General features: G+C 44.0%; 2 protein-coding genes across 3 annotated transcripts; one reads left to right on the top strand and one right to left on the bottom strand.

The window, feature by feature from the left end:
- Nucleotides 1–5,361: 5,361 nt before the first annotated feature.
- Nucleotides 5,362–12,515, bottom strand: fam83d (family with sequence similarity 83 member D). Its single transcript, XM_035148735.2, has 4 exons — nucleotides 9,408–12,515; nucleotides 7,716–7,883; nucleotides 7,125–7,249; nucleotides 5,362–6,717 (listed from the first exon to the last, which is right to left on the bottom strand). Exons 1-4 carry the CDS (start codon nucleotides 9,891–9,893, stop codon nucleotides 5,817–5,819), a joined length of 1,680 nt encoding a protein of 559 aa, XP_035004626.2. The 5' UTR covers nucleotides 9,894–12,515; the 3' UTR covers nucleotides 5,362–5,816.
- Nucleotides 12,497–25,727, top strand: zhx3a (zinc fingers and homeoboxes 3a). Of its 2 annotated transcripts, none has more exons than XM_035148713.2 (3): nucleotides 12,497–12,636; nucleotides 20,840–23,741; nucleotides 24,195–25,727. In XM_035148713.2, exons 2-3 carry the CDS (start codon nucleotides 21,037–21,039, stop codon nucleotides 24,226–24,228), a joined length of 2,739 nt encoding a protein of 912 aa, XP_035004604.1. In that variant the 5' UTR covers nucleotides 12,497–12,636; nucleotides 20,840–21,036; the 3' UTR covers nucleotides 24,229–25,727. The 2 variants fall into 2 exon arrangements, with proteins under 2 accessions (XP_035004604.1, XP_035004599.1); XM_035148708.2 differs by having other exon boundaries at nucleotides 12,599–12,825.
- The last annotated feature ends 240 nt before the right edge of the window (nucleotides 25,728–25,967 follow it).

Here is a 25,967-nt window from a genome sequence, read left to right as displayed (position 1 = left end):
TCTAAATGCCTACAACACCTGATCCCATCCCCCCCCTCTCTCACACACACACACACACTGAATGTATCACCAACCTTTGGACTTCACCACGACTCCCCTTAATAGCTCAATCTGACGGATCATTTAAAAGCCCGCTGAAACAGACAGATGGGTAATGGATTGCATGGCAAATCAATGGCCGGATCAATGGAAGACATGCATCAATAAATGGATAGAGAGCTGGTGAAATAGACACCAGAGTTAATGTGGAACAGTGTAGAACATCATTGTGCAGAGCTCATGGTGGAGACGGCTAATACGAGTCGCCCCGGCTGATAAGGTGTCCTTTTGAATAATGCAGACAACAAACTGACAGTGATAAGCTAAACTTAAGCTTAGCTGCTACAGTGTGGCTGGAAAAGAGCTGCGTGTTTAGTGCCCACCCCCGAAACACACACACACACACACACACACACACACACACACACACACACACACGCTCGTAAAGGCAGCCACCAGCAGGACAATTTCTCTGCAGACTGTATCTCCACAGCACTTTCCTGCCAATTTACACAGCTATAATCATGTGACAGTCACAGTCAGACTGAGGCCGTGGTGAACTGGACTGTGATCACAGTGTCAAGGAAACACAATGGCAGAAATGTAACAATTTGCACCAAACAAAAGTCCCTGGAATCCTCTCTGTCTTCTGTCCTTACCGGAGACATATGGGCAAACACTGGGCTTCTTTCATTAGAAAAAGGAAGTGTTTTTCTGCTGATAAACAATCTGTAGTGTTATTATTTCAGCTTTATAACAGTATGCTGAGCTAACATGCCGGGACACATGGTGTTGCGGGGGAGCAGCTCGCCACAAGTGTTGGAACGTATGTTGGACTCAGGTGGCGTGGTGACCGTGGTCTGACTCATCGCTGCAGCACCGGACGCTCCAGACTTGTGGTTAAAACATCCAACCACGTGAGGCAGCCCACTCACTGATAACTACACTTTATACTGGTGTCAGCTGTTGTGAAGAGGCATCACAGTAAACACAATAAATGCAATGTTTCATAGACCTCAGCTTGCACTCCTTGGACAAGCAAGTGGCAAGACACTACAGCTGTTTCTCGTGGGCTCGTGCCATAAATCTCTAGTGAATGGCTGGTTTAAGGCTGGGTGCTAAGGAGCAGCTGTACCCGTCTAAAAATAGCGACAAGGCTGCTGCCGGACTGCGTGTTTTTAAAGCCCAACATGCAGCTTAATACAAAGAGCCTATCAACAATACCTTCCACCTGCATTAGTCTGGCTGCGGCCTGTACTGTCCTGACATCAGCATCGCAGCGCAGGAAGTGATCGACTGTTGTGCAAACCGAACGTCTGCACGTCATCACTGCGTCTGTGACTCACACACCCAAACAACGGACAGATCCTGACCACATAATTCAGAAACACTTTATTTTCCAATGAGCTGAACATTCATTATCAGTGTGTCGTGGCCTGAGGCAGAACGCTCCCTCCTCAGTGTAGTGACAACCACCGGCCGCCCTGATGGAAAACAAGGCCAAGATGGCACAGCAAACACCAAATCATTATGACAGGCACAGTTAGACAAACTAGGACTCAGCACACTAAGCACATTTTATCAGTGTTTTCCTCAAGTCAGGTTCTTTCTACAAATTAAAGAACAGACTGAAACGCCTGCAAACAGCGCTGCTTGTTCAGGAGGATGATAAAAAGTATGTGTGCACATACATCAGAGTACACAGTGTGTATTTGGGTGCACACACCTGTTCGGGTGTAGGCTACTGTAGGGTGAATGTATCTGCTAAACACAGAGGCTGGCAGTATTTAGAGGTGCCAAATTGCACCTCTGGGAGTCACTATAGCTCACAATCTGACTAATGAAGGCCAAGTAATCAAGCTTCAAACTCATCAACCATGTTTGCAGTAATTAAAAGGTTTATGCTCAGCATCAGGAGAGCCATTTAACTCTGTCAGTTAGTGTCAGAAGCCAAACCTGATGTTCGTTACTTCCAGGAGCCCGAGCCAAAATCCGAACATCTGACAGTAATTCCACTGCTCTAATTGTTCATTCAGTTTATATGATAATGAAATAACAGAAACATCGTGCTACAGTTAGAAGTCCAATCTGTGCATTCACGGCCAGACACAGAGGGAGACGACATACACGTACACGGTGATGGATATAAACCCGATAATCAATTACATGGCCGGTGCTGTCTGTCTGTGTCATCCTGATCTATTCTGTCCTGTGGGACTCTGCAGAGCTGTGAGGACGAGAAGGGGGGGCTGCCATCATATCACACACAACCGGGCCATTTTTTGAATATGCTAAAATGTACAAAATATTCAAATGAAGTAATGTATTAAAAGAAAGTCACATTTACACCCAGTATGTTGTAAAACCTGCTGAAAAATCTGATCACTACTGTCGTCACTGGTTCTGCAGCTGTGATTTATCAGTATCTTTTCATCCGTTATGAAAGTTACTTCTCCAAAAGTGAAAGAAAGAAAAGAAGGTATCTACCACTGTATATCCCCACATCCCTAATTAATAATGAGGAACAAATTCCAGTAATTATCATTATTGTACATATGAAATAAGAAATTTAGGTAACATGAAAATGTTTTTATAATAACAGTAATTAACCACAATAAAACAAGAAGAGATAAAGAAAAGAGAAGAGAGTGATGTAAAAAAGAGAAAAGGAGAGAGAGAATAATTAGATACATAATTGTATTTGGTTTGGCTTAGGGAGTATCCTAAAGTAAAGAGTAGGCTATTTTGTTTTGCTTTTTATTTCTGGACATTTGTTTTTCTGTTTCCTCTTCAATCCCTCATCAAACAATTTGGCCAAGTTTCTAATCCTGTCATTTTACTAACTCCATTTTTTTAGACTTCTCAAATTGTGATTTATCATTATCAAGCTATATGCGTGCTGACTGACTGGATACGAAAACACACAATATTTGGTTGGATATAATGTTACACCTTCTGTCACACATGCTGACATCCACAAGGACTGTACTGTACCCAGCATGCAGCAGGAGAGGTTGTGCCACAATTCTCCGGGGATCACCATTGACCTGAGGAGGACAACTGATGGTGGCTGTTTGACTCTTTCTGCTGTGTCAACCTTAAATCAAACATGAACGTGTTACAGCTTAAAAACCGTGTGAGAGGCACCAGAATGAATTTATAACAAATGCATTTGTGAATTGTGATAAATCCACAAAGTGTTTGTGGTAAAAAAGAATAACATGGTGTTATTTTGTTCTAAGAAACGAGCCCTGGGTTTTTCTAGATTTGCAGCCCTTCTCTGTGAGGGGACTAAAGCAGGACAAACTGTGGGGGAGAGAACAGTGAGCATGTTTTAGCTAAGGACAGGGCTCTCTCTGGTGGCTGAGTCCTGCCACTGATGCTCACCACAACTGGGATCCTGAAATGTGTTAGAGATAGGCACTTTCTATTTAAGAGGGGGGAAATCAATTAAAAAGTAAATCACAGATATGGTTTTTTAATTGTTGCATGTGAGGTGGAATATGTGATGTTCTCTATTTACCAGTGAGCCGAGCCTAATAGGTGCAGACTGTTGTGTTGTGGATCCCCTGCTGCTTCCTTGATTGCAGCCAGTGGTTGCTTTGCAGCAGCCAATTACAATCAAATACCATTCTCTCACATATCACCACCATTGTATTTACTTGTACATCGATTCCCTTCAGCGACGCCATTTTACATAATGAATGCAGAGGCTTTTGATGTGTTTGCCTGGTAGGAGATACACGCGCCACAGGAGGAGCCACTGAACGGCCTGCTGTGTTTTCCTTATTGCCATGTAATAGTTTCAAGTCTTGGCTGTGTTACGTCTGAATGATAACGATGTGGCCTGCTGTAAATGGAAAACATTCATAACAACACCACTTGTTTTTAAATTAATTATCGTCTTTTCTGTTTTTCTATGATAAAGTTTTATTCTGACCTTTTACTTTGTCTGTCAAACAAGTCTTAGGGTGATACCAGTTTTTCTCACACTATATCAAATAATGCCAATATGGTTCAAACTGCAATTAATCAATGTATTAAATAATTGATATTGGGTGAGTCATCTCTGTGACCATAGCAACAAGCAGGTAAATTATGGAAGAGGTCCTCAGTATGTACACACAGATAAATGTTCTTGAAAAGTAAAAGTACTCGTATTTACAGTGTTTTTTAAAATATTTTCTGATATGATAGGTCAGAGATTAAACCTGCTCATCAGGAAAATAATAATTTTGACATGTCTTACTGTACAACATCCATTAACTGTTTCTAAATATTAATGTTAGCCTATTAAATGTAACTGGGTATCTAAAGTAAAAATACTGTATTATTCTGTATGACGTTTTTTCATTCAAAGAAATTATCAATCAGTTCATCTACAGTATCTTGAAATATGGGCTCAGTTGTCGAAGCAGTTCCCAACAACAGCCTGTTGGAAAACAAAAATATTTAAAAGGCACATTTTTGTGTTTCTATGTAAAATATTTAAATAAATGTTTAAAATAGTATAATAATACTGTTTTCTTTATAACCTGAACCCCTAAGTTTCTTATATTTGATAATACCAAGCTGTGAGCAAAAAAAAAACCTTGCGCTTATCAGTTAATGAGTATTAAGTGGTTCTTCATCTGTAAGCACAATCTTGTGATCTGATTCCTGCTCTCCATCGTGTATTAAAACCACATACAGGCTTCCTTCCTTTGTCAATAAAGCTATCTACATCTTGATATGCAGTGGCAACACCTCATCTCCTCCATATAGTTAAACATTATTCACATAAAAACTCAGCACCAGTAATTCATTTATAAGAGGGCATTCTGGGAACTCTTCAAACCAGATCTGAGAAACTTTTGATAATCACAGCAGGACCTTTGTGCTTCGGTCTGAGTCATGAAGATTGAAAGGCTTCATAACTCACATTCGTGCCAGGCCCCGTAGCACATGGTGTCCATGATTGACTTTGTGTGGAGATTCGGAATAATTTAGACTAGATTGTTGTTAATGTAGAGCTTCTCATAAATGCCAATCCTCTCTTTGAGTCCTTTCAAATAATCTGTGCAGAGAATAAACATACAACAAGGAATTGGCAGTTGTAAAATCCTTGTCTGCATAACGAAGTGATTTAGCGTTCATCCTAATCTATACTTGTAATCTGCCACAGCTTCTTCTTTACATACACCCCGAACAACGAAGCTATTCTGTCTCCAACATTCAACTGGAGGAGCTGATTGCAGTTTTAACTACGATGAGGCTGAGTGGAACACAAAGGGTGCACAAGTAAGAACAAGGAGACACAAAGACAAAAGAAATGAGCCCTCATTTAGAAAAAAATACTTTTTCATTTAATAGCAAGGCACAGTGAGAGCCAGCTGCACTCTGGAATGAGTATCAGATGTGGCTACAGCAGTCAAATGTGATTGAAATAACCAAAACATGCATTTTCATTCATACTACAGTAAATATTTTCCAGTCTTAACCTCTTCAGCAAATGATATTCATTAAACTGACATGGTAAAAAAATATTATTGCACAGTGTCTTTGGTCGAAATTAATATTTGCGAGATCAGTTTCAGCCATGCATTACCATTTCACCAAAAATTGCTTCGACATGGACAGGACACAGCATGAAAAGGACTAAAGTGGGCAAAGCATAAAAGACAAATGGAAAAAAAAGCTGCGTGAGCCAAAAGCATTTATATGAAACAGAAGATCCACTAGAAACCTTGCAAGAGCTCTTTGTCCACCCCCCCATCATCAAAATCCCTGCAGGAAAACTAGTGTACACATCTGGCTCTTGGCCACGTGCCCTTGCCCGCATTTTCAACAAGCAGTCTGGGGTTTGGTTGCTCCTCCCAGTCTTTGTGTGCCCTCTGCCTGCTGTGAGCACCAAGCCCCTGAGTCATGTTGGTGACGTCTGCTAGCTCTCGCCTCTGGGACAGTGCGGTCATCATGTGTTCCAGCCTGGAGCGGATGGTGGAGTAGTGGTACTGGCGCTCCTTGGTCAGCTTGTGGAAAGAGTCCTTCAAGGTGTCGTCTGGAGCTGCCTGGGTGGGCGAGATCTGTCTGGACGGCAAAAAGGATATAGAGGTGGCCTGGTTCTGTCCTGTGCTTGCCTGTGTGATGATGCTGGGTTGTCGTGTGAGCTGGAGGTCCGTCTGGGTGTTACTGTCTGTCACTGACCTGCTGGTCTGAGTGGAGGCATGGCAGGAGACGGTGCTGGGTATCGCTGGTTCTTTCCCTGGTAGCTGCTCTGCGGGGAAAGGCTGAGTCGTGCTACCAGCCAGGATCTCCTCTTCCTCCATGTGATGCTGCCCCATCCAGTCCTCACCTATAGTGGAGGAGTCAGACCGTGGGCTGGATTTACGGCAATCTGGAGTTGAAGGATCAAGTGTGAGCTGCTGCACCGCTAAGGTTTGGGGCTTGCGGCTGGGCGTGCTGGTCAGGCACACTGGATCCACAAGCCTCTCTCTGGCCAAGTGAGGGGAGGAGGTGACCGAGTGCTTGATGAGGAGCTTCTCATAGATGCCGCTGTTTCGGACACTTGGAGGTCCTCGAGTGTTTATAGGTAGAGACTGGGCGTAGAGGATGCGGAACTCCTCATCAAATTTCTCTGTTATCTGGCCAGAAAGTTCGATAAGATTGCTGCTGTTTAGTTTGCCATCAGTCCAGTTGAACCTGCACAGGAGTAACATTTAACAACATGTACATTACTTCCCATTAAGTATTTTTGCACTTTCAATCAATTTTTGCACTACTCTCATCCTATCCACCGTGTGCCTCATGACTGCATACTATATTGTACTGTGTACTATGTTTTGAGTCCTGAATATGTTGTGTACTTATATGTCCTGTCTACTTATATGTTTACACAGGGGATAAGAGAGAAACAGCATTTCAAACCTGTCTATGGCCTGTACATATGGCAGAATTGACAATAAAGTTGACTGACATGAAAGACTGAAAGTAAACAGCTACATTTGCTCAACTAGGAAGAAAAATGTATATTATTTTACACCGTGGTTTTAGGCATTTCCATTCTCCATAATAGCCGACTTTAGATAAAATGGTTAGAAGGCTGTTACCTGTAAGAACCTGTAGCGGCTCTGTTTCCATCAATCAGCATGAACCTCTCGTGAACTTTCCCAGTTATCCTCGCTCCTGATCTCATGTAATAAGTCGTACCGGTTATGGTTCGAACTCTCATTTGCTGTAAGGATTAAAAAAGAGAGAACAGGAATGAGAGTTAAGTAAAGACCTAACCAGTCTTCAAATCTTAAAGGTGCTATGTGTAAGTTTTCTCTGAAGCTGAAAATGGCTCCTTGTGGGGACTGGGGAGCAGGTGGTGGTGGTCGCTTGCCAACAGCTTCAGCCATCATTGCATTTACGTGACAAGATGTTATAATACACCTCCTGAGAAGCACTACTTCGGGGCAGAAAGGGAAACTGATGCTGTATCAGGAAGTGTCAAGAAGGACGTGGAAGGTAAAGGAACAAAGTTTTTTACTTGCCAACTAGATTGTTAAGCAAACAGCTTTTAATGCTAATATTGGCTATGTAGTCATGGCAAAAACTTAAAAAGAACCCTTTAAAAGGACATATGTTAATGTGATGCCATCTGATGATCCTGTTGTGCACACAGAGCCACACCCAGTTTTACTGAACTAACCACATACCCGAAGGTCGTCCAGATGAACACCGACATTTCTGCACATCTTGAGGAAACCAGGAGCACATAATTGGTCCAACAGGATGTAGACAGGGACTCTGCGTTGGGAACATGCCTCCTGAAGATCTCTAAAGATATCCAGGTCTGTCAGGGAGTCTGTAACTATGGCAATCACCTGTAGTGGAAAAATACAGAGGTAATATAATAGAATTCTTTCTAGGGCTGCAACCGTGCTTTCCAAGATGTAGCACATGATTGTGTTTTCATTATTATCAAATGCAAGGCCTTATTCAAACAGAGCAGCGAATCTCTGTCCGACACACTCCCTGTAATGTGTACGCTGATGAGCTTTCTATTGACTGTGGTCTGTTTCCATGGCAATCGGCAGTAACGCTTGGTCAGCAAACAAATGACTTCTGTACAGGACACAGGTGCACCATCAATTTTGCCTCCATTTTCCTGCGTTGAGATTTCTCTTTTTCACGAGGAGGAATGGAATTTCACGTGCTGTGGTAAAGGTTGTGTGGGGAGGATTAGACATAAATGTTTACATATTTTGGATTTATTGCTTTTAACTGGAGTTACCCACATGCAGCTTTGTCTGGAGTTCCACCTTATTTGGATGCTATGTCTTGGTGCTTATTTTTAAGGGAAAATGTGCAACAACAGAGTTCAATTTGAGAGATTTACAGGCCCAGGCCATTTCTATGAGTTAACCAGTGACAATGCACACACACAGTGTGTTGCTACAGTCAGAGGCCTCTGTGTACAATAAAGACTATGTTCAGTAGGCGGTTTAACATTACAAAAGGACAGGCGATCTCTGAATGAGAATACTACATTTCAACTGGTAGCGAGACTGACACTACCACCATCGTCTAGCTGTGAACCGGGTTTGAAATGTAGGGTTTCCAGGTTTGTAATGAAAGGGAGAATGCAAAGTTTCACGAAGGGGAGCAAAGCATGTCGAGGCACATCTGGAGCGCAGACCTCACACAGGCCTGAGGTGCTGCTGAAGCTCCAGACTCTCCTTACGCTCCTCAAGCTGGAATGTTTCTTTTCAAAAATCGAGATGGGAATGACAGCTCCCGCCAGGAACAGCATGGTGAATTTGAATGCTGTGGGGAGTTTTTTTGTTTGTTGTATCCTTTGGTTACTGCTTCCTTTTTAATCAAGATTTCAAAAAAAATAAAAACTCAGCTTCTAATATTCTGGCTGATCAAGGACATTCCATGGGGACAATCTGGCATGTATTTTAAGGATGAAAAAGATTTAGAACTTGAGTGTGCCTTCAAAAATATTTAAATAAGTAGTTTTATATGTATAAATACACACACAAACACACTTATTTTGTAGTGGGATGCCTATTTGATAAGATATCGATATTAAATGGAACACAACCAAATAAAACTATTCAAGTATAGGACATCTAAACAAAAAGTAACCAGGAAATTAAAGGATTTTAAGCAACATTTAAAAACAAAACTACAATGTGAAATAACTGATGATTAGAAAAAACTAATCAAAATGAAAGCTAGTTATAACATGTTTGACCTTGTAGGAATAAAATATTGACAAAACATGGTACCAGTCCCTTCAGGATGGTGATTTTGTTAGTTAAATAACAGAATCATTTGGCAGCTGATATGGACCTGTTAGAAAATAATTACATTGAAGCACATTTTCCCATCGTGTATACCTCTGTGGCACTTTTAATCATGCGCCTCGCAGCCTCCTTGCAGCTGTAGATGCACTCCCCGTAGCTGGGCTGGAAGTGCGCCACGGCCCGTGTGACTCCCCGGTAGGAGCCCGCGGTGAAGGCGGGCCAGCCAATCTCCAGCAGCGGCGGCTCCACGTCCGACACCTCGGGGAAGTAGGTGACGGAGGAGCAGTCCAGGGAGCTGCTGAGCGACTGCTCCAGCGAGTGCTCCTCCCCGTGCACGGAAGCGCACCGGGGCAGCACGGCGGTGCTCCGGATCCGCTGGATCTCATCGTCCGACAGAAAGTTTGGGATCCGCTCCTTGGCGAGGAATCCCAGGAAGTAGTCGACTCCTCCTGACAGCAGCTCCTCCAGGGCCAGCCTGTGCCTCTCGTTGTAGACCTCCTGCAGGTTCAGGTCTCCGGTCCCGGTGCGTTTTGGAGTCAGGCTCAGAGGACAATCGTCCAAACACTGCGACAGAGCCATTTCTGTGGCTGCTGTGTTCACACCTGTCCTCACAGGCTCCACTGCAGGTGCCAGGTAACGGCTTTGACGTACACGAAGACAAATTCGTATTTCTTGTCTCCCTGCGCTCCCGTGCGTCGTGGCTCCGTATTGGCTGTGGCGCAGAGGTGGAACCTGAAAAGCGTCTCCTGGCTCGTCGAGGCAGCCTGTCAGTCTAATGTAAAGCTGCTCTCATTGGCTCGTTTGGAAGCAAACAAGCCTCCTGTACGTCCCTCTGCTCTGCCCTGATCCGGTTACACCACAGAGAGCAGAGCTCCCACTCTGACACTTATTCCTGGTACTCACACACGCTGTCAGTCCTCTTTCTGCTTGCAATGAGGGTTTCTCGTTCACTTTAATATAAGATAAACATGCAGGAAAATAATTCAGCCATCTGCCCACTTGCCTCTCATCTGTCACTCTGAGGAGAGCTCATGGAGCTGTTTGCAATCACGAGGAGCAGCAGCACTTTCGGTTTTATGGTGTGAAGCAGTCACATGCAGCACATTTCCCACTATCTAAGGCCCACAGCGTTTTAATGCATGAAGCTGGTAGCTCGTCTGTTTACAGGACTGAAAAACAATCATAAATAATGGTTGCAATTCCTGATTTTGCAGTAAAGAAACTTGTGCAAGCTTACACCAAGGCATGGTGGATTTAAATGTCTACATTTATCAGATATATATAAAATCTTATTTTATAGACGTGTTATTGTAATAAAAAAATGCCTATTTAACCGTCAACAAGATTTTCTGTCACGCCACAGTCACAGATTGTTACCAGGAAAGATCTGATCAACAGTTTATCACCTAAAATCAGTGAACAAGGTGCGTAAAGTAACCATAGCAACAGTACCTCTGTTGGCTCCTGCACGTTCTAGGCACCAGATTTTAACTCTCAAAGAAACACTGTTTAGAAATAATGAATCTGTGGAATGAAACACGGTGACCTAGCACTTTGCATTTAGTGGGCAGGCTCATTCACAAATACCAATACCGATCTGTTTAGTAGCTTTGGTGACACCTCACAGAGGATACATCCTGATACTGTGTAGAAACATCACCCGTTTAGCCTAAATTTACATCGTACTATTCCATATGTTAAAGAAACTGTAAACCTACAACCTTACTTCAAACTAGAAATAGAAATGTTGTCTCCATTATTTTGGGAGCCTCTGATCTGCCACTCCACTCGGATGATGTCCTGTTGGCCTTATAGTTGGCCAACTATAATGGGACAATCCACTGAAGAGCAGTGTCTGCCTGAATCTGACAAAAGCTCAAACCACCACCACACCACTGTCTCACAAACAAAACACTTTATAGTTATACATTCAAACAATAGGCCACTGAGATCAGCATGTGCTACTGCATCCAGACAAACAGGTATTTAAATCAAATGTACCAAACCCGAAACCTGCCCTACTACATGACTCACCTCTGCAGAATTTTTTTTTAAATGATTGAGTGATTCATCTTCCTGATTGAGAATCTTTGTTTTTCCTGACTGTACACGACCACAGATACTTGCAACGTCTGAATCCAGTCAGGACAAAGTGAGAAGAAGTGAAAATCCATGTATCTCTAATACTGGAGGGTCTGTAGTAGTTATATACGCATTACAACTATGATAATGTTATATTGATGTAATATACAGGATATTGTCCCACTTCCTGTTACTCATAATGTAAACTTAATTTCTAAATCGGCTATATGAGTATATTTTTTTAAGTAGACATAATGTGTCCATATATCCCATGCATGGCTTTAGGATAACCTTAGCTTAAGTAATTTCTGTATTACTATTACAATATTTTTTGTCGATATATTTGCTTAATATCTTTGAAAAACATATATTGCTATAGTTAATCCTTTATTATTATTATATTACCCTTTTTATGTTAGTCCCTCTTTCTAAAGATGTCTAATTTGAGCCTTTTCCCTGTGCGCTTTTACGCACAGAAGGCCAACAAGGTCATGAGGGTCACAGCCCTAAAACACACTTTACACCTATATAATTAAAACCGAAATAAAACATTGTTATGCGATCCAAGGAATGAGTATTTTATGTTCAAACGTTAAAAATGAACATGAACATCTAGGCTACATTTACACCACATCTGCGTAAATTGGTCTTTGCACCGTTACGCGTGTGCGTAAAAGTCTATTTTAAACCGGTGTGCTTAAAGGCCTGTGCTTTAAACGACAATTCCCACAACGATTAATATTCATAGTAGCCCATCAAGTTTCTTTTCTTTTTTTGTCAGAAGACAGCAGCCATCTATATTGAGAAAGACATGTGACCTAATTAAGAGGACCTTTTGGGTGATGAAGCTCAGTGAAACAGCAGATCACTGAACTGTCAAATCTACACACAATGCAGTCCATGCGCGCATCAGGCTGCTCCCGGCGCCATTGTAACTATGTATAACCCAATGTGCCTTAAACCCCTATAACGACATACCCAAATGTGCACTGGGCTCAGTATACGTACCCTCCTCCTCCTCCCCTTTACACACACGCACATACACACATTCATCTCATCCCCGCCCCTCTCCAAAATTTTAGATGAAAGGGCTTTTGGATTTTGGATGACGCTCCGAATCACGTGTTCATAGGAAATACACTCGCTTTAATTTTTTTTTTTTTTGGAGCTGCCTCGTCCTGCGCCGCCGACCATAGTTGTTTTTGCCGTCTCCATACAGTGTGGCTGAGGGGTTGGAAAGGTAATGTAATGTAATGTACCTTGCCGTGGTCACTGACGGGTTCACGCCAGTTCACCGGGTTCACTTGAGGAGAGCTCCCACCCCCTGCTCGCCTCCTCTTCTTCTCAAAGCGCAACGATCGGAGCTTAATCCAATATTATTCATTTATATATTAATGTCGGATTCCATTTTTCCCCGCCGTGTGCTGAGGTAAGGACACATCTACTCTTCACAAAAAAAAAAATATTTGACGCGCACACACGCCTCGTTATTCGCGTTGGTGCGATCTCTGTAAAGTTGCTTGAAATTACGCGTCGCTATTGAATATTGAATTTTCATGTGGTGCTGCTGTAGTCAAGGCAGTTTACATGAAGTCGCCAATGTATAAAATGGCGACAGTAGGTGGAGGAGGGGGGTGGAGGATTTTTTTTGGGAATATTCATAAGGTTATATAGAGTGCCAGATCGCCTTTGGCACGTCGGCTCCGAGGCGGTGTGTTGCCCCACAGCCGTGTGAATGGAGGGAGACGGGTTAACTCGTCAGTTTGTCACAGTTAACAGCGGATCCTCCGTCTGGCTGCGTCCTGCGCTGCTCTCTCGCCCTATACAATGTGGCGTATCTGCTTTATTTTATTGCACAACGCGCCGCGGTTGTTCGCCGCGAGTCTGAGCGCTTTTTTTAGTTGTGTAAGACTTGTGAACGCAGAGCTTATACAGCAGCCTCGTCGACAGATGTGAAAGAAAGTCCACAGATGTTCAAACTGCACAGAGAACTATCAGTTTTCCCCTATCGATCACTCTCTCTCTCCCTCTACACATTTCTTCCCCTTTGCCAGAGCAGAAAAAAAGGTAGGCCCGTGTCTCTGTGCACTGGACTTTTTCTTTCATTTCCTCCTCTTCCTCCTACCAACATGTGCCGCTGCCCTACTCTTACACAAACACAAACACACACACACACACACACACACACACACCGAGGCATATACAGTACAGTCAGGAGAGCTGCTCATATCACAGGAACGCAGATATTTTGAAAACTTTGGATTATCAGTCAGCGTTGTATTAGAAAATATCAATTCCTCTGCAGTCAGATTTGATATCTTTGCATAAATATTGGCCAAGCTTTGAATGCCAAGTGTCTCCTCTGCCTTTATAGGGGAGGGTCCTCTGTGCTGACTAATGTTGCCTCAGTGGATCATGTGTGGCTCCAGTGTCCACAACACCCCAAAATTATTCAAGCAGGCGGCAGGACGAGGATGAATCATTGGCAATTTAAGGAAATGTATTTTAATTATTGAACCACATAAGCTTGTTACATATAATGTAGGTCATGTGCAGCACTCCTGAAATTTAGCTTTTTCTTGCAGGAGTAGGTGGACTGTCTCCAAGTGTGGAGTGCAGTCCACTCTCCAGTGGGCAATTTCTTCTCTCCCATAGTTAATTTGCAGGCGTGTGTGATGACCGGCAAAACAAAGGTAAATGAGCTCTCGCTGTGCAGCTCCGGCAGACTGAGTTCAGCTTGGCCCAGTGAGTTCAGCGTGTGTGGAGGTTTTCACTCCAGCAGGACGCTTACACTTGGGGAATGTCAATTCTCTTTGTGGATCCCTGGGAACGCTCTTCCATCTCCCTTCTCGGAACTGCTCTAATGAGGCCAGGCATATTGCCTTTCATCCCTCACTCCCTGCAATTAGGCACAGCTCACAGTTTTCGTTATGGCCACAGCGGAGTGTTTGTATACACAGGCACAATGTAGTGGGCCAAGACTGCCCACTCCCCTCTGCAGAGAAGAGTCTCTGCACATGCCGCCCCTCACAAACCTGCTGTACTGTACTTTTCAGGATTTGGTGCTCCGGTTTCTAACTGCAGCCGTTGTGGATGTTATGTTTGTGTGTGCTTCCCTCAGCTCAAAATGAATCCCTTGCCAGAGAATACCGAGGAAGGTCATATGGGCATGATTTGCAGATTTAGCTGACATGGAGTGTACAACATTCCTTGAGTTGAGAGAAGAAAATTGACGATCATGCCAACAAGATCTATTTTACAGACGTTTTTTGTAAAAACAAGCATTCATGATAGCAGCATACCTCATGGTCCTCACAGAAAATTCCCCGGAACACAATGCTGAGCCCCATTTTCTCCAGCAAAAGGACGGCGGGCTATACAGGTTCACTTTTATTTGGGTCTTTCACCCTTTTTGGTATCGCTTTTGTCATTTGACCAATGCCGTATTGAAGCCCAGACCGCTCAAAAGACCCACTAAAGCAGCATGTTTGCACAGTTCCAACCAAAAGAAACGCCTGTGCACTGATGGGGGGACCTTGAGGCTAGTGGGGAAAGAGCCCCTGCCACTTTCTCTGTCCCATGCAAGAAAGATTTGGTCAGCAGGAGCTGGCATTTGCCAGGCTTTGGCAGTTAGAGGAGGCTGTGATGTCAGCCATTTTAGGATGGACACTACAATGTGCAGTAAGCCGCCATCTTTCTTTCTTTTCGCATTAAGTTGCCAAATGAATGCCTGTAGTCTTGGCTACAGAACTGAAGAAGTTATTCATCAAAAGTGATGTAAAAGGATGCATGACTCAGAGTTTTTTTCTCTGCGCACCATGGTTTATTTGTCTGTCATTCATCTGTGGCACAGATAGAAGCGTTCGGAGAACAATGTAAGATTTCAGCAGTAAACGCTCACTAACACAAAACAGGACCATGCAACAAAGATGCTCAGACAGACAGTAGAGTGCAGTGGGTATGCACTGTACAGCATCGGTCTTCAGGCCTCGGCGCTGATTTAACAAGACAATAACAGAGACGGGAGGTCATTTATAGCGTGTACAGCTGCGACACTTCTTTGATCAACTGCTGTAAAACACATCAGAACAGTGGAGCAGGGATTATAGCGTCGCTACAAACTGCTCACGAGACAAAACGGCCAAGTTATTGTTGCGGACCTCACCCAAAGTTAGCTGAAAGAGACTTGAACCATGAATGGACTTTTCAAAGATGGCTGGCAGGGCATGTGGATTAAGTTTGTCCTGCACCGGATGCAGTCTAAGGAATTCAGTGTGTGTATATGTGTATATGCGCGTGTGTGTCTAGAGGTTAGTGGGTGTGGGCGAGTGACTCTGCTGTGTGTGTGGCGAGGTGGGCAAGGGGAAGAAGGGGTTGCCATGGCAATGTTAACACATGAGTGGCACCACAGACCAGTCTCCCAGTGGACAAGACTGCAGTCACGGAGGTAAGGGGGTGTGTGTGTGTGTGTGTGTGTGTGTGTGTGTGTGTGTGTGTGTGTGTGTGTGTGTGTGTGTGTGTGTGTGTGTGTGTGTGTGTGTGTGTGTGTGTGGAGGAGGAGGAGGAGGAGGAGGAGGATGAGATGGCTGACAACACCTGCATCTCAGACATTCAGACACTAATACGCACACAAACACACCCATGTAGGAAAAAAAAACATAAGCCGGCAGCCAAGACAGAGCCTACACACTGAAGTCTCTGCACGCTGGACGGGTGGAGAATGCAGTGTACACTGGTACAGGGCTTCGTGCTAATGACCCTTATGACTCTGAATTGTTTTTCTGCACACGTAACATTGGAGCATGAAACTTATTAATGTACAGTGCCGTTCACACACAAAGATGTCCACCCTACTGTCAAACGAACACATCTCTCATTAGTCCACTCTGGCAGCATGATGGACACAGGAGACATGCAGGAAAGAGAACAATCGCAATTAGACAGTCAGCCGTCTGAAGGCTCCCAGCACTGGATCACGTTTCTCTTATAAATGAGGCGCCATTGTTCTCAATCTCTTTTCTGTGCAAGACAGTAATTGCTCTCTGTCTCTGGCTTATATTTGGGTGTCCAGCTGATCCACTCACATGACGTTAATCTATTTAATGGACATTTGGCAGAAAATGTTCCTGCTAAACAGATTTTCAGATTTTTTTTTTGGGTCATTCAAATGTATCTGTCAGGAGTCCCCCCCCCCTGTCTCAGCAACAACTCCCAGTGGACACCAATTTCTTTAGAAGGGCTGGGGGCTGACTTTTGAAGCAAGACAGCCGCGGATCACTGTCAAAGCAAATTACACGCAAAATAAATATTGTTATAAGTGAAAGAATTCGTGCCTCTTTTTTTTTAGCTCTTCTGCGACTGTCGCATCAAGAGACTCCTCGTCAGTTATTCAGTTCAAAGAAAGATTTTCAGAACGGTGCAGGTGCTAAATGTTGCAGAGGTGAGGAGGGAGTGTGTGAGGACGCCGTGTGTGTGGAGACGTGTGCCTACGAGGTGTCAGCAGGGAGGAATATTGAAACAGCACAGCCTGTCATCATCATCAGTCATCCTCTCACTTCATTCCCAGATGTCTGAGTTTTGTCTTCCTTTGTCCTTCCTCCTCTAGCCTTCACATTTTCATTCATGTGACAGGCGGCACAACAAAAAGCACCAATCTCTGTTTGTTAATGTCAACTGTAGGTGACCCAACGATCTGGGAGTGTCTGAATCACTGGACTGTTTTGAATAAAATTTTAATGTCGAGCAACCTTTTTCGCAGCCTCGCCTCTCTTCCCGCTGGTAGCAGCTCGTTGTAGATTGGGCATGTTTTTCCTATTGTAATATTGTAATTACTGCAGCAGTTTATGAGGTGATGAAAGAGGATACATGCTGCTTTTTTTCAATTGGTTTCTGGAGATGGGAGCAGCCCACTCAGCTGTTTGCCATTTTAAAGTATAGAGAATTCAATTAAATACATATTAATGAGATGTAAATATAATATTGTTATGGAAATGACAGTGTGAGAGCGCGTGAGGGAGGCCCTCCTGTATAACTTAAAGCTGCTATTAAATCAGGCAGAACGTATAAAGCGCCATCAGAATTGAAACCTAGCCTAATCCCATTTGTTTTGAAACGCTTGTTTTCAAGAAGTTGAATGGTTCCAATGCAGGTTTTAGTTTGCAGAACAGGGCCCCTCCGCATACGCTGAGCGTGGGTGTTCGGAAAGCACTTCTGAGAGCTCTGCCACTTTCCCTCACTTCAGATACAACTCCCCTGGTCCGCCGAGATGAAAAGACTCCCCCAGTGCCAGTGCAAGAACATACGACGCACCGGGGACAGTGATCGTCTGAGTGTTGTCTAACTCGCCGTTGAAACACAAGGCCCGGCTTTTCAGAGGGAACCATTCACTGGCTCCCTGTCTGGGAAGCCCTTGTCTTGTGTCTGATCGCACGTCTCACTGGCCAGATAAAGCAGCCCATTCTTTTGATAGGTGACCTGATTCTTTACGTAACCTTTCTCAACTTTTGGCTTGTCTTGGGTTTTCTCATGCAGGAAGTGGAATGTGTGTTCTTTCGGGGAGGGGAGCTTCTGTACTAGGCCAGCGTCTGTCTGGTCGCAGACCGCCGTCCCCTCTGGGTGCTGCTACACCAGTCACAGTCAAATTACCTTCTCCATCACTTAATTTTGTAAAACGTCTTGGCATCCAGTGTGCTGTTTGTGGGACAAACAAAATTAACCACTTCACCGCAGTGAAAGCGAGCCTGCCCAGATTTTTGTTTTCCACAAAGTTCTATAACATTGTGACTTCTCTCACACAGATGTTTGAGATGTGCATGACTACATCCCTCTGTTGCATGAAAGCTGACTGTCTAAATCCCTGGTTCAGTGGAACAAACTCAATGAACGCAGTGTCCTCACCAGGGGTTAATCGAGTGTGCCGTCAGAGGATATCATGACCTCTCTGGCGGCAGAACATACAGCACATGCCCACGTCTGGATGCAGTGAACCGGGATTACTGCATAAGATGCTGGTGACCTAGTTTTTTTGCTGTTTGTTTTGTTTTGTTTGAGTTCTTTCTGTCGGAAAAGCAGGAGAAATGAAAAAACAGGTATAGTTAAGAGGAGGATGTCACAGTCTGGGATCAGTGCTGTTGGGGCAGTAGTTTGAAGGTTTTAATTCTGGAACAGGTTCATCTTTTATTTACCGTCCAGCCGGCCGTGGTGAACACACGTGGAAGCAGTAAAATGAAAGTCTGTCAAAGTGCTTTTCGGTATGTGCAAACGTAGCACAACAAAAAAAAACATGTTAAAAGTATTTGAAACCGTTTTCTTTGTAATCAACCAACGGCAGTAGGTGATGTCAAGGTATGCTGGATTTCAACAGAGGGCTGGGTTTGGATGATATGGTGTGTTTTATTTTTCCCAAGAGCATAAGTTTGCATGAGAAGGTAACGAGTGATGTGGACAGATGACAAGACCAGTTTTCAGCAGCATGTCACACATCCATGTTTCTCTAGTCTCAGATGTGATATACAGAAGCTGTGTGTGTGTGTGCGTGTGCATGGGGGTGAGGTGGGTGTCACACAAGTTCATGCAGAGGGCAGAGGGTCCAGTCCACTTTTTTTTTTTCATCATTTGTTTTACATGTTCTGTACTTTTCAGTGTTAAAATAGCGATTCAAAGCAGCTGCATAGCTAATGTAACACTGATGGGAGTGTATCCTTTGTCTTTTCTCACACTCTGTTAAATATTTGTGGCTTTGTGAGGGAGCAGAGCCATGTTTCTTTTCTCTTTACATAACGCAGAGAGGAAGAAGGAGACATGTTGAAGTCTGCAAATACAATCCATCCTTATGAAGGCAGTGTTATAGGATGGGAGAAGCCTTTGGATGTGGTTTGCTAATGGATTTGAGCACCCAGTGATCTGTGTACTGTGATTATTTGCACGCATGTGACATCATGCTGCTTTGTTGAGCAAATGTAGAATGAGGCGGTTTGAGTCGGCAGCTTGTAAGTGGCTTCAGATGTGTTTGTAGTTACCCTCCCTGACCTCGTGGGGATGTTTCAGGTCCTTAAAGGTACATGAAGATACACTGTAATGTTCAATGTAAAACATATGGCTCACAACCAAGTGGTAGTAAAGTAGTTATTCACTGGCAAAAATGACAAAAAACATTTAAAGTTTATTTTTTTATTTACCTTTTCCCCCTGTAAAAAACACATATCCTTTAAAATAATATTATCTACACTTACAAGCACAAGGACAACATTTTTGCACGCAAACCCAAACCTGCGTGGACATTTTTGCATATTTGTGGTCGGTATTACAATGTGAAACAGCTGCTAAGGTTATCCAGCTCACTATCAGTGTGGAGAGGTGAAGTGCATCCCACTCAAAATCTCTCAAAAAAGCTATAGTAGTCTGTGAATAATATTTATTTAGTGGTTATTCCTGTAGGGAGGCAAGTGGTATCTGCCAAAAAGATCCTATCCCTGATTCATATTCGGCACATCACATTCACTGTACACACTATCACATTAGCTTTAATATAAGTGCTTCTTACACGTTACATTTTTTTAGGCATCTTGAGGCTTTGCTAAAAATAATTCAGTGGATGCATGCCATCAGTAATTAGAGGAGCCAAACCTATGGCAGCAGTGAAGGAAAAGAACAAATATTGTCGAGATTAGACGGTCGTTTCTGGCTCTGTGGATTATTATGCTCCTTTTTCTCTGAATTCATAAAAAGTGACAGCTAGACACCAGTCTGTAAATCCTAGTAAATAACAAGAACACAGACAGCCTGCATTGATTTGAAGGTGTGTGTGTGTGAGAGAGAGAGAGAGAGAGAGAGAGAGAGAGAGAGAGAAAAAAAAGCGGAAGCCAATTAAAAGCCTTTTTCTTTGCTCTCCTTTTTTTATATTTCATGGCGGCGGGGGGTTTCGGTATCAGCCCAATGTAATTTTAAAATATTGATAATAACCTTGTTGATGAACTCTTTATTTATTAAAATAATATGTCAAGACTGAGATTTGCCGCCTCTTTCTATGCAGTAATTTTATGTAACCTTCATTTTGATTGAAAGCATAGTTCGTATGGCTCTTTGAAAAGAAAAAGCCCTGGACTCCTACTTCAGCGCTGTAATTACTGATAAATACCACCTACACTGATTACACTGAATTCCCACCTACACTTATTACTCTGTGTGGGTCTATTTGCTTCCTCTGCATCCTGCTGCTGGATTATCTATAAATATTTCAAGGTTTAAAATAGAAAAACACAATTTGAATATACTTTCCATGTGTAGGATTCTGTCTATCAATCGCATGGTGTTCAAGATCTTTTTTTCCAATTTGTATCCCTATGTTTTCCATGTTCTTACTGTGTCGTACTCTCATTTCTTTTTGACTAAATTAAATATGGGCTGAGAGAGTCACATCTCTTTTTTGTACTCTTTCCTCACAGGTTCCCTGGGAGCTGTTAAACTCGTCCATGTGACAGGAGTCCTGAAGTGGCAGAAGGCATGAAGCAACACTGTGATCTCATAGTGGCTGGTCCATGACACTATACTCCATTCAACCCTCTCCACTATCCACCCACCCTCTGTTATCATACCGGACAACCAATCACCACTCACTCTTCCATCGACACAACGCTGCACGATGGCCAGCAAGAGGAAATCCACTGTACCCTGCATGATACCATCCAAATCCAAACATGTGCGTGAGGAAATCATACTGGGCTCGCTACCAGAACTCCTACCAACAATCCCAGAGGACAGCATACTCAGCATCTCTGGAGAAGAGTCTGGCCATTTTTCTCACAGCTCCTCCAAATCAGAGAGTGGCAGCGAGATGCAAAAAGGAGGCACGTACAGCTGCTCGACTTGCCGTTTTGAATCCAGAGATCTAAACTACTTTTTGGATCACATGCACAACTGCCACTCAGACTTCAGGGCACAGCCCACCTTCTACTGCCTGAACTGTGGGGTGTCAGTCGTCCGCTTCGAGGGTCTGGCTCTGCATAACGCCACTGCCCACCCTAAGATAATGGAGGGCTTGGTCACTGCCTCCCTAAATGTCAACAAGAGGGACGGAGTAACAACTGTGGAACAAAGTCTGTTCACGGAAAGTGGAGAAGACTACAGAGAATCTGGGATCTCCCTCACCAAAACACCTATTGCAAAGATGATGAAAGCCAAGGGGGAGCACAAAAGGATTGTGGTTTCTCACACCGTGGAGGTACGGAAGATTGACCCTGGAAAGGATGTAGACCCCAGCATGCTGACAAATGTGCCTGAACTCCAAAATGGGGCTCTAAGTGTTTCTCGCGCCCCAGCTATGCCGAGGACATCTGTCGCTCACGTTATTACGAAGACAGTGTCCAACCAAGTCTTTCACCAGCACACTCCCTCCCTTTACTCCCCCCCTTCCACTAAAGACCTTCCAAAGGTGATGATCCCACTCAGCAGCATCCCCACCTACGATGCTGCTATGGACACCAGCAGCTTTCTCAAGACATCCTTTGGCAAGTTCCCTTACCCGACCAAAGCCGAGCTCTGCTACCTGACGGTGGTCTCGGAGTTCCCAGAGGAGCAGATCAAACTGTGGTTTACTGCCCAGAGGCTTAAGCAAGGCATAAGCTGGTCTCCTGAAGAGATCGAGGAGGCCAGGAGGAAGATGTTCAACACCGTGTTCCAAGGTGGAGCGCCTCAGAAGCAGCCAACTGTGCAACGGCACGTCAATCACATTGTAACTCATCACACTGTCCACGCCCAGCCAGGCTCAAAAGGACCAAACTATCAGATGGCCAAAGTTCCCTATGGCAGTATAAAAACAAGGCCTCTCGGAGTCCTAGCCACACAGGCCAGCATGTCAACCAACCCCAATGTCACCAGGGTCTCGTATTCTACTCCAATCATCCCCCCAAAGTTTCCACCCATAGTCAGAACAACACAGGTACTGACCAAGAATACCCAACCCACTGTGGAGACAGTCAAGAGCAATGGCGTCAGCCTGGACATGGCTGGAAACGGTGGTTTTGTGAGTAGCACCAGCAGCAGTCGAAGCAGCAGTAGCAGCAGTAGTTGCAGTAGTAGCAGCAGCATCAGCAGCTATTCTAGCAGTAGTAACGGTGTTGAGACTGTCCCCAGGAAACCGGTGCATAACAGCAGACCCACAAACAGCATCAACAGCATTGCCACTTGCTCTGCCAACATTAGCAATAATGATGAGCACCGTGTTGCTGACACAAACGGCAAACCAAATCTCAAAAGCAACTGTTTACCAATTCGATCGGAAGCTTCAAACAGCACCGAGAGTCACGCAATCATCACCAACACCAGCAAATCCAGCGTCACCACTAACAGTCACAGCAGCGGCGTCATCAGTCCACAGGAGCCGGCTCACACCACAAAGCACGACGACAAACCCAACAACAACATCCACAAGTCTAACAACAGTATTTGCAGTGAATATCCCAGTACCACCAGTAATGACAGTGTACCTAACCTAAACCATGCCAGCAAATCCCCAACTGAAAGCACCAGCACCACTGTCTTTACAAAAAGCATGTCATCCATTTTAGATGAGGGCAAATGCAACAAGGACTTTCCAATAAAAGGCATGTCAATCTTAAAGCAGCTCATTAAGGATGAGGATCCGTTTGCTGTGGAACGAGGCTGCCCAGGGCTGAAAGTCGACCCCATCAAGATCAACTTTAAGAGGCTGAAGATGAACGAATCCGAGACCACATCTGAGATTGTACATCGAGAACACAATTCCGAGGCAGCCGAAGTGTCCGCCTCTCAGCCGCCCTTCTCCCCACCCTGGGGCAACAAGACCCCCCAGCAGCTGAATATCCTCCGAGGTGTTTTCTCCAACACCCGCTGGCCCGGTAGTCAGCAGTATGAGGAATTAAGCATCCAGACGGGCCTTCCCAAATCAGAGGTGGTGCGCTGGTTCAGCGACTGTAGGTACAGCCACAAGAATGGGCAGCTGAAGTGGCTGGAGACCTATCAGCGACTTCCAGGGGAGTCAGAGGAGGGGGCAAGGGCCCACGGAGACGGCAAAGCTGAATCACCGAAGGACCCTCAAGCAGCCAAAAAGAAATTTATTGAGAAAGACACGAACAAGCACCTTGAAGGAGAAGCAGGACTGAACTCAGGGCAGCAGGTTGTGTGGCAGGATTCATACTCACCGCTGCTCGGGCTGATGGGGTCGGAGGGGGGCGGAGAGCAAGGCCAAGCTGAGGAGTCGGCGCCGCCAGAAGTCCTACAGGATCCCTGGTCAGAGAGAGCAGTCGACCACCAGCAGCCAGTGGCCAGTCAGTCGCTCATCGAACAACAGACTGATGGCAATCAGGCCAGGTACAGTCACTGTGCTCGAATTACAAAGTGAGATAAAAGCCTCTGAAGTAAGATACACTTCTCATTCAAGTGTCTTATGATATTGTACAAGCTTAGGGCTGTTTATCAATCAAAGAAACTGTGAAAACCAGGTGGAGTGATGAAAGCGTGACAGCTTGTTTGTAGTGGCTGCTGCGTGATGTACAGTAAAAAGGAGGCAGGAGAAGTGCGTACAGGTACTAACGCTGAGTAGCTTATTTGGGCAATCAAAGGTCCGTGTTTAAGATGCTATTTTTAGATTAAGTCGAAGTCTGAAGCGTTGAATTATAGATTGAGAGCGCATGCTAATATATGTGAATAAATCATGACAATTGTCTTTGGTGAGATAGATTTCCGAGAGGCAAGTCAACCCATACGCAGGCGTCTTTTTACAGTGCTGCCTCTCTTGTGTGTGTGTGTGTGTTTGCTGATCAGGGATCGTCTGAGGATGGAGCTGCTGGAGGTGTGATGATGCCGGGGCCCAGAGTTCGCCAGAGGAACACAATGTTTTAAAGGTTGGCTCGCTCCCCTGGCCGTGGTGTAAAAAAAAAAAAGAAAATAGAGTGTTCATAATGACAGCAGATGTGATTGTAGCTGGACCGTTGGACTCTGACTGTAACTGTGAATACCCCCCCTCCTCCTCCTACGCCTTCTCTTCCATCTGCCATCACTTCCTGCTATCGTCAAAAAGAAAGAACTTCTCACCTTTTGAGTTCTGTGATGTTTAAGCCTTTCATGCTTCTTTGTGGTTGTGTGGGGAGGGTGCACAATGAGGTCAGTACGAGGGATCAAAGAAAACGAGCGAGAGAAGACGCACACTGACTGGAAAACTGACTTGAATGAGCAAAGATAGGATAGGATAGGGCCGAATGATATTGTTTTGGGTCAGAGGGGGAAAATATATATATATGATTGAAACTGCACTATACGAGAGGGTTTGTACTGACTGGACAAACTAAAGATGTGTCGAGGAAATGTTATTGTTGGCTTTGTGATATTTTTTACTTTTTTAGCAACCAGTACTTCAGCACTGCCTTGAATTTTACTTTTTCCGTTATCTGTTTTTTTCAATTCTATTACTCTTCTATAGTCACTGTAAGTCCAGATGCAATCAAACATGTTTTATTTAGATCTGTATTAATGTCGGTGTCACGTTGCAGTTCAGCTACACGCAAGAGACTATATACTGTACAATGCACTAATGAAGACAGCAATGCTAGAAAAATCACACTGCCCCACATTAAAGGTATTGACGGCTTTGTCGAGATCAATACACTACACTGCCCTGCAAACTGAACAGAGAGAAGCCTGTCACGCTAACGTTGCCTTACTCAGCTCTGTCCATGTGTTTATATGACCTGTCTGTCCATCACCTTGCTTTCCAGCTACTGTGCTGTCCTGAAAAAAAAAAAAAGAAAAAAAAAACATGCCAGTGCATCGATGGTCACTGTTGGTCTATATCTGTGAAAAAAAAAATCTTGTGCTGCTTTCTGTACACTTGGAGATGTTTAACTTTAAGCTGTAATTGTATCAAATATTGTTACTGGCAAAAATGTTTAATGCAAAATTATCAATTTGATCCCTAGACAATGACAGAGTGAGATATTGTGCTAGCTAGAGAGCCAAATGAGGAGATCTTTGCTCTCCTCTGAATTTTCTTGTGTTTATATAAACATACAGTCACTACATGAATCCTATTAAGCTGCATCTTTGTCAAGCTGCTAATAGCTAATGAACGGTGCTATACCATCCAAAGTGAAATTGGAGGTTGATCTCCTACCAGCAGTGTATGCACTTGTGTCGAATGTTACAAATTTATTTTGGTTTGAGATAAATGGAATCTGGACTTACGGTGTTATGATCACTTAAAAAGAAACTTTTATGAAATAGTCTGATCATAAAGCACTGTTGTATCATCCTTTCTACACTTCTGAATCTTTACAGAATAAACTGAATACTCACCAAGCACTGACGCCTCATTATTTGATGAGCACCTTGCACCAGGAGAGAACTTGCATTGTTCCATGTATGCCATTCAAACTACTCAGTGTGATGAATGAGGGACTAACATGCACTGGAGAAATGCATACAGCATCACCTGCTGGTGAGAGGCAGGCAGTACAAGTAGCACTGACCCCGGGAGGAACATTTTTCAGTCAATTTCCATGGCAGGCAATCCTTCCAGAATTTATTTTGTCTTCATGATGT

The sequence above is a fragment of the Hippoglossus stenolepis genome, chromosome 3 (assembly GCF_022539355.2).
Source record: "Hippoglossus stenolepis isolate QCI-W04-F060 chromosome 3, HSTE1.2, whole genome shotgun sequence".
NCBI lineage: Eukaryota > Metazoa > Chordata > Actinopteri > Pleuronectiformes > Pleuronectidae > Hippoglossus > Hippoglossus stenolepis.
The sequence above is the reverse complement of the archived record's forward strand: the minus strand, read 5'-3'. Positions and strand labels throughout refer to the sequence as shown.

What these genes read in the sequence shown, in the direction of transcription:
- fam83d (XM_035148735.2), bottom strand. Translation starts at nt 9,893, where the DNA reads ATGGCTCTGTCGCAGTGTTTGGACGATTGTCCTCTGAGCCTGACTCCA. An exon ending in TGATTAAAAGTGCCACAGAG is followed by an intron (nt 7,884 to 9,407) that starts GTATACACGATG and finishes TTTCCACTACAG; the next exon opens with GTGATTGCCATAGTTACAGA. An exon ending in GCCGCTACAGGTTCTTACAG is followed by an intron (nt 6,718 to 7,124) that starts GTAACAGCCTTC and finishes ACTCCTGTGCAG; the next exon opens with GTTCAACTGGACTGATGGCA.
- zhx3a (XM_035148713.2), top strand. Translation starts at nt 21,037, where the DNA reads ATGGCCAGCAAGAGGAAATCCACTGTACCCTGCATGATACCATCCAAA. An exon ending in ACTGATGGCAATCAGGCCAG is followed by an intron (nt 23,742 to 24,194) that starts GTACAGTCACTG and finishes TTTGCTGATCAG; the next exon opens with GGATCGTCTGAGGATGGAGC.